The following is an 8,574-nucleotide window of genomic DNA, read 5'->3' as shown; positions in this document are numbered from 1 at the left end:
TATTGGTCAACCCTCAGTAACACAGTGGAGACAGACCTGATTCATAAAATACGGACACCGTGTGTAAGTATTCTCACTGGCCACTTCATTAGCTACACCTATTTATCTTCCCTTTAACACATGTATCTTATCAGCTCGGTGCATTTATGCATACAGACCTGATGAAGAAGAGCTGCTGAAGTTTAAAGTGAGCATCAGAACAATGAAGAAAGGTGACCCCAGCAACCGTGAGTGTTTCTAGGATTTTCCCACCAACCAAGTGGTTGGAGTTTACAGAGAAAGTATTGACACTCACACACACACAAAAAGAGAACATGCTCTAAGCCCTGACCTCCATCAGCAGAAGCAGACTTACACTGAAAAGAATGGTTGAAAACAAGATCTTTCAGCTTGTAATCTGATTTTTATAACAACATTACTTAACAGACTATAGCCTTGCAGCACAGGTACAACAAGTGTGCAAACACAGGTGATGTCCCTACATCACAGTCAGGGAGTAGTAACGCACCACACTAAGCCAGAACGCTGGACACTGAGTTAATGAGGACAGAAGCATGATCATAACCTCCCACTCATTTCTGACCTTCCTGTGATCTCCTAACGGGACCTGATCACAAATAACCCGACACGCTTTAGCTTTTTATGACCTTTAAAGCTCATCATGGACACATGTTGGTGATTTGAGAAAGAGGAAGCAGAGAGCTTCCCTTATTCACTCTGAGACGCTGTGTTTGTGTAAAGTTGACTCCACAGAGTGTGTGCTGATGGCTTGAGACGATCATTGACCACATCAGGATCACCCAGTCTGTCAGCTCGGCCTGAAACAAAGTTGTTTTATTCTCGGAGTACAAAAGACGCCAGACATAATGGATCTTTTACTAAACATCGGGATTGAAACCCTTCATGTTCCTATATAAAAACATCAGCAGAGTATAAAACAAATATTACAAATGTTGTTCTTTAAAAAACGATCACACAGAAGTGCCTACATCAGAAACACAGCTACTGTTCACACAGCGATCACTTAATCAGTCCAGCTTTGGCGTAACAATCATCAATACATCAGATACACACAGGAGTCTGTCATGTGAATCTCTCACACTCCCTCTCTCTCACACTCCCTCTCTCTAACACACACACAGACCCTGGTCAGACACACAAAGAGGGCTTGGCTCTCTCGGGCAGCGCGAGCATCCCTCGTGCAGCAGCTTGAACTACAGTCAGGTTACAGGTTCAGCACAGAGCTACATTCACAATGAAGCAACATCACCGAGTACATTCGGAGCGATATAAATATTCACAGCTATGAGCAATGAAGGTGCAGCGGGGTTCCTGACCCAAGCTCATCACGCGCTCCTTCACCTCCTCTACTCTTTAAGGACAGAAGGACCATCAGTTTAGTCCGAGCTGGACGGCGTGGAGGGCGGAGTCACTGTGACATCACATCACCTACAAGCCCATCTGCATGTCGGCGAAATTGAAGAAGTTGTCGACGTCTTGAGACGACGTGTTTTTGTTGTCGGAGACAAAAAGCTGCAAGACAAAAAAATAGCAGTAAATGTGACATCTTCGAAAACACAGAGTGAAGCCATAAGGATCGGGCTGGGACCGCGCTGCGCTCACCTTCGTCCCGCTGAACACCTCACTGGCAATGTTCTTGCATGCTTCAACAACTCCGTCCCCGTTCATCTCAAGGGCAATGACGGGGCCTTCAGGGAAAACACGACAGTCAAACCTTTAGGACACCGACAGCACCACCGCCCCATCTCCACCTGTGAGTCAGCCTGATACAAACATAACTTCCCCCTTCATAACAGTTGTTTTTATAAGTCGCCTGTCTGCATTGTTAGATGCATAGCCTCTTTGACTGACAGGTGGACAGCTGTCTGCTAGCTTCACCTGAACTGGACCTGTGGACTGTGTTTGTGCTTGTGCTTTTGGAACCTTTTGGAGCATTTTTATTTGCCATCACGTGACCAATAACATGGCTGCTGTGAGGTCACAGTAGTGACAGAGCGTCCAACAAGGCTGAACTCCAACTTTGCTAAGTGAAATTACAGAATTTCGATTGGACGTTACTGATTAGCAGGTATCTATGTCAGACTGATATACTTGTACAGTCTGTGGACAAGCATTAGCTCCACCCTCTCACCTGAATATGGTCACTTGTAGAAACAACAGTAACCTTTAGATGCTAAAATGTGCAGTCCAAAACCACCAGGTGACATCACTGAAGTCATGTCAATCTTTTACATACAGTTTATGACCAGGAGTGTTATAATACAAATTGACGTAAATGGCTGTATCTGTTCAGGTGTTTTACCTGCTGTCCCCCAAATATGTAATAAATAAATGAATGAGAGTGTGATTACAAATATCACACACTGACTGACACACACTCTCTGGTCAGTACGAAAGAGCTCCTGATCAGCTGATCAGTGAGGAAGGAGCGAGTTTACCTTTGGTGATCCACTCCGTGAGGTCATCCGCGTCCCTCTGAAACACTCGCTTCACGTCTTCCGGCCGCATCGACACTTCTTTCGTCTGGATCAGCACAAAGCCTTTAGCGGTCGCCTGACCACATCGGAGAGAGGTTAAAGAGGTTAAAGTTCGCAGTGGCACTTTAAAGAACCGTCAGTGAGCATGCTCAGATTCAGAGCATGTCCCGCATGCCTGAGTGCTGGAGTCACACAAGTTTCAACATAGCGAGCAGAGCATGGAGGACTGAGTCATCACCTTGCTGTCAACCTCAAGAACCGGAACTGAAAGAATTCAGAGCAGTAAAAACATTTCTGAGACGAGGAAGCAAGTCGGCGTCAGGAGCGTGACCGAGCAGGTTCATCGTACATGCCTTTGTTTGCTCAGCTTTACGGCCTTTGGCAAGTCATTTTATCTACCTGAGGACATGTGCCGATTGCGAGAGTCCACAGCTAGAGGTTCTAATAATCAGCTCAGTGTGTATGAATAGCAATCCTCGATGCCCAAAAGCTCAGAACACTCCATTCATCTCAGCTTTCTGCTCTTGGATCTGTGTGACGTCACAGAGAGCGGAGAGATGAGCTGTAAATGAGCTGTTCGCTCATTTGTGACTCATGCTAAGCTACTCTATTGTATACATTCTGTTGTACATTATTAAATACTGTATAATCTAAAATCAAATAAAGCCGCCAACAGAAGTAAAGAGTGTACTGAGCTGTCTGTATGACACACCTGTGTGTTTTAGAGATTTAAAGGATCGCATCATTAACAAGTAAACGTCACTTTTTTGCAATTCAGACCTGGCGATGGACTCACTTCGTCAATGAGCTTGCGGGCGTTTGCAGTAGTGTACTCTCCAGCGAAGAAGACAAAGAGGCAGGACTCCTCGCTGTCCTTGTACCTCCCACCTTTTGTCAGTGGCACGATGCTTCGCGCGGGGTCGGTGGAGACTCGCACTGACTTGAAATCGGACTCAGGGTCTGGTGCCGGAACGAAATCCAGAACGGGTGAATCCTCTGGCATCAGGCTCCAGTTGGTCTCCCCGGACACGGGCGTGAAGTCGTGGATGTTGCTCCAGTTGTTGTTGAAGATGCTCAGCCCTGCGTCCTTGAAGTGGAAAGCGAGCTCGGGGTAGTAGTACTGGAAGCAGCCGAACTTCATCCCCGTGGACGACTCGATGATGGGCTGGGTGGCACAGCACAGGAACACCTCCAACTTTTTACAGTCTCGTGTGCGGAACTGCTGACATGCCACCACACACTTGATGTCTTTGCAGTCCCTGAAAAACACGCTGCCTTTGACGGGCCCCAGAACAATGCGGCAGTTCACGCAGTCGTCGATGGTGATGGTCGCCGAGTGATCGAACACATAGATGTTGCAGTTCTCGCACTCCTGGATGACGAACTGCTGACCATTCAGTTTGCCGGGCAGACGGCCCACCGTCACGTCTTTGAGGCCGGTCAGCATGTAGTCCTTCGGGTCCACCTGTGCAGAGAGAACAGAGGATTCAAACACTGTTCACACTCTTACGGATGCACAGAGACACCATTTTTAACCCTCCTGTGACCATTAAAGATCCGAAAGCAAAGTCTGAGAGTTAAAAACACGCTGCTAACAGATGTGTGGGAAACAGCTGGACCAGAAGTACTACTTTATTTCACGTTGTGTCATCTTTGGCATTTGTGTCATATTCAACTAAAGAACGATGATGTGTTTCTGCAGCAGGCTGCTGCTAACCAGTGTTGGGCAAGTTACTTTGAAAAAGTAATTAATTATAGTTACTAGTTACTTCTTCAAAAAAGTAACTGAGTTAGTAACTGAGTTACAAAATTCTACAAGTACTTAATTACTTGAAAGTAACTACTGCGTTACTTTAAAAAAAAAAAAAAAAAAGTTTAACCATGGGTCCAGGGTATAATTTCCCATTTTTAACTACTTTTGATTTTCCCTCCACATTTCACCTTTAAAAACTATTTACTTTGCCTTGCTTGGTATCATTCTTTTCAGCACAACCTCATGTGTCTGAATTTACAGTTATGTTTTCATTTTGACATACTGTATTAACACAACTGATCTAAAATTAGACATAAAACATAAAATCAGAGTAGAAAAATTTATATTTTTTTTACTGTAACAACCACAAACATGTTTATTGAATCATATTTCATAATTTTAAATGAAAATATAAATTGTCAGTTTTAAAATCATATACACAAGTTTTGCAAACAACAAAGTTACTTGCAGCCATTTACCTTTTACCCTTTTTAAAATAACCATTTCAAACTATTTACATAACAATCAGGTGTTCTGCATTCAATAAGATGGCACACAAATTATCTATACCATTCCAAAAAATAATTTCTGTCCACTATAAAGGAGAACATCACAGCCTGATACCTGCAGGTCTGAAAGCAGGAGGTGTATCACTCTTCCTGTTTTCATTCAGCAGTTGCCTCATTGTTCTGACACACAACACAAAACTATCCACAACACTACACACTAACTACACAAGACAACACATTAACTACACACTCCAAACACGCTAAACATCACAAATCTCTCACAACTCAAAACTCGCTCTTTTCTCTCTCTCTCTCTCTCTCTCTCTCTCGCCATCGCTCCTAAAACTTCCCCCTCTTCCTAAACAACCAAATGTCATGTTGCCATATAATTTTTGATTGGTTGACATGGTGCATTTTTCACCAACACGAAAGGGGTGGGGTTTTTTATATTTGTTTGTTTTTATTTTTTTGTCATAAGCAGAGAGTGCTTTCTAGCGCTGTCCTTAGACAGTAAACGTGATGAAACTATTCAGGAAAAAACACAGCGTATATATTGTTTGGCCTATCAACACAATTTAAAAACTGGTATATATCACCTTGTTGCTTTATCACCTTAAATTGGTCATGTGATTGGCTTACCACAACTACTTTATTCTTCCTCAGTCAAACAGCAGCACTCATGCGATTGTTTTGCCCCCTAGCTCCAGGTGTTGTACCAAAAAGTGATTGTCGGGCAGAAAGTGATTGTTGTCTGCGGAGCGCGCGCAGCTGCTCAAAGCAGTAGTGCCCAGATTACTTACGTAGACAGCTACTTCCATGCAACTGATATAAGGTGCGGTAAGCTGAAGACAGCTTTAACCGTCTGTTTGTTGAAAAATAGTAACGCGACCGCACCGCATTTTCTTGTTAGTAACGGTAACGGCGTTGAAACAATAGAAATAGTAATTAGTTAGATTACTCATCACTGAAAAAAGTAACGCCGTTACTTGTAACGCCGTTATTCCCATCACTGCTGTTAACAAAGAGCAGCACGCACAACCTAAAACTGGCTCCTTGCTCAACTGTGCGTGATGTTGAGACATGACGCTGGTTCATCAGCTTCTAAAGCATGCTTGTTTGATATATCCACACAAATATGTGTTTTTAGCTAATATCAGTCCCAAAACTCGAGCCTGTCACACGTTCAGATATCTGAGATGTGTGACTCTGACACCACATCCCTCTGAGCCTGCAGCAAACTGAAGCTGGTTTATGGTTGGTGGATATTTTGGTTGTCACTTTTAAAGGTGTGACCTCCTGTGGGGTAACACCGCAGCTTTAATGTGTGAGCGGGGTGCACATGAACCACATGCCGTTTGGTAGTAAATCTGATAATCAGATAACACCGGCTGCAGGAGGGAGGGGTGGGGGTGTCTGAGCCTTGCTGTCTTAGCTCGCTGCTCGGCTCACAGCGAACACGTGAAGCTGAATCTTTGGCTGGCGAACAACAGGAAACATGTTTCCAGAACAACACGAGCCCACGAAAGCACTGTCAGTGCAGATAACGTCACTATAATCATCACTGAGACTGACAGATATGTGACATCACAGGGATCATCATCTGACGATGTTCGGTGCTAGGCCCACACTTTTTTATGCAGTGTTATTTGTTCCGATTATTCCGATTTTTTGTGTGTGTCACTACTTCTGTCCAAACAGGAAGTGACTTGGCAACTGAATGCCACAGACACTACGAGGATGGACACATTAAACTTTTCCCTATTTTGAGGAGAGAAAAGGAGACTACCAATGAGAGCAAAGATTATTGTTGATTAACATATGACCTGGAGCGTTACCTAGGCAACTGGGACTTTATAATGAGCTTTTCCAACAACATTCTGGTGTATTTATTCATCTCTTGCATATTCTGGCTTTCCCTAAATGAATATGTATACATAACGGAGCCGTTTTTATATGTTAAAGCTTTTTGTTTGTGGTCTTGGTTTCATGACTTGCTGATCTCACTGTGTTATTTGCATTTTTAGCTGTGGAGCTCCAGCTGGACCTGTGCACTTTACACTTCTTATTCTTTATTTTGTTCAGTTGAGTTATTTTCCCTTTCATAAGGACATGGTATGGAATTTTATTTAGCATACACAGAGTTTATTGTCATTTTTTGATGAATTTATTTAAATCATGTGGCTTTTTTTTATTTAGATGCATGCAAACTGAGTTCAAGTGTAACTTTTTTTCTTCTGCATTTTTAATTGTTGGGTTTATTATTCTGCTTTCAGCTTCGAGCTGCTGTCTTTAATTTTTTGTAGCTGTAACAGGTAACACATAAATTTTCGTTTAAATTCACATATTCACATCTGGCTGTTTTGGCTGTGAACAACGACAGGAACAGAAATGTCGGTGAACTGAGAGGGCTATTTCCGGCGTCTTTTGCCAGGTGTGATCTACCTGCGCTAAAGCCTGGCTGTGGGTGTGTCCCGGTGCTGCTTACCTTCTCTCGCTTGTCCCAGCTGTACTGCTTCGGAGCCTCCTCGCTGTTGTTGCCAAGGGGAACCGCGTTGCCCGTCGACGCAGTTTCGGCGGAGGTTGTGGTCGGCGCCCGTTCCTCTTTTTCCGGCGACTTTCTCTTGGATTTCTTGGAGAAGAAGCAGCCCATGGCGGCCTCGAAACGACGGGGCAAGCGGGAGCGGGTTTGTGGGCTCGGAGAACGCGGTTAATGCGGCCGAAGCTCAGGCTCGAACTCTTCGCTTGGCTCGGTATTTTTCAGCTTCCCGTTTCACGGATTCGTTTCGCAACCAATCGAAACCCCGAGGGTCGCTGTGTCAGCCAATTACAGACGTGAGCATAATGACGAAAGCACGCTCACAGGGGGCACGCTCACGAGACGTTTATGGACAAGTAGGAAAAAGGAGCTCAGAACCAGTCTAACTCTGATTTATGTTTGCGAAACACGCACATGAAGAGTGTGGAAGGCCAGAAGCTCTAAAATGAAATATTTAATTAATTAAATAAATCATTAAATATGTTATTAATTAATTACAATTGGAAATAAATATTACACAATTTATTAAATGTTTTAGATGGAATGAATGGGCATTTAATTCATGATTTATGTATTAATTTATTTAATTTATTAATTACAACCAAACCACGTTATGTTGTGTAGCCTTCTGGATTTTAAACTTATTATCCAGGCTATACAGTATATAAAATCAAAATTCACATCTTTTATGTAACTGAAATGTTTAATTATCTGGGCTACAGAAAGTAAGAAATTTACAGACTATGTTCATAAGAAACATGTTTGCACTTGCTGTATTTTAACCATATATAATGCATACTACAGGATGTAACACCTGTATATGTGTAAAGAAATGACTGTGATTTTGCCACCCTAAGTATATTTTTCTAGCTCCACATCTACACCTAAACAGAGGTGGGCAGCACTCACCCAGGTGAAAACTAAAAACTCTTATTTTTACAGAGTACTGCAAAGGCAGCAGCAGTGACACCAGGCCACGCCCCTGAGGCTGCTTCCTTCACACCAGAAAGCAGCTTCCACAAACATATTATTGTGATGTAAATAATAACCGCTGACATGAAAATCATGTAGTTCAAAGCTGCTGCTTTGAGGCCGCCATGTTTATGTGCTGAGGTCTAACTGTGCGCAACCAAAAACCACACACACACACACACACACACACGCTCGCGACAGATTAGCTTGCAAGTTAAGCCACAGGCCACTGTAATTATATGTAATTCTCCTCTCCCTGCTGAAGCCTCTCTCATTAATTGATCATTAAAATACAAATTGTCATGA

General features: G+C 43.2%; 1 protein-coding gene across 1 annotated transcript; it reads right to left on the bottom strand.

Annotated features, from left to right (window-relative positions):
• Positions 1-646: 646 nt before the first annotated feature.
• rp2 (RP2 activator of ARL3 GTPase) lies at positions 647-7,560 on the bottom strand. Its single transcript, XM_006790287.3, has 5 exons — positions 7,246-7,560; positions 3,295-3,963; positions 2,460-2,574; positions 1,624-1,709; positions 647-1,533 (listed from the first exon to the last, which is right to left on the bottom strand). The coding sequence occupies exons 1-5, from the start codon at positions 7,408-7,410 to the stop codon at positions 1,450-1,452; spliced, it is 1,119 nt and encodes a 372-aa protein (XP_006790350.1). The 5' UTR covers positions 7,411-7,560; the 3' UTR covers positions 647-1,449.
• Between the last annotated feature and the right edge of the window lie 1,014 nt (positions 7,561-8,574).

The sequence above is a fragment of the Neolamprologus brichardi genome, chromosome 23 (assembly GCF_056152115.1).
Source record: "Neolamprologus brichardi isolate AB-2024 chromosome 23, ASM5615211v1, whole genome shotgun sequence".
Taxonomy (NCBI): Eukaryota; Metazoa; Chordata; class Actinopteri; order Cichliformes; family Cichlidae; genus Neolamprologus; species Neolamprologus brichardi.
This window is presented reverse-complemented; position numbering and strand designations above follow the sequence as displayed.

Excerpts from the sequence above, each read along its gene's own strand:
- rp2 (XM_006790287.3), bottom strand. The coding sequence starts at position 7,410 with ATGGGCTGCTTCTTCTCCAAGAAATCCAAGAGAAAGTCGCCGGAAAAA. Across the intron at positions 3,964-7,245 it reads GCTGGGACAAGCGAGAGAAG|GTGGACCCGAAGGACTACAT; the intron begins GTAAGCAGCACC and ends CTCTCTGCACAG. Across the intron at positions 2,575-3,294 it reads CCCGCAAGCTCATTGACGAA|GCGACCGCTAAAGGCTTTGT; the intron begins GTGAGTCCATCG and ends CGATGTGGTCAG.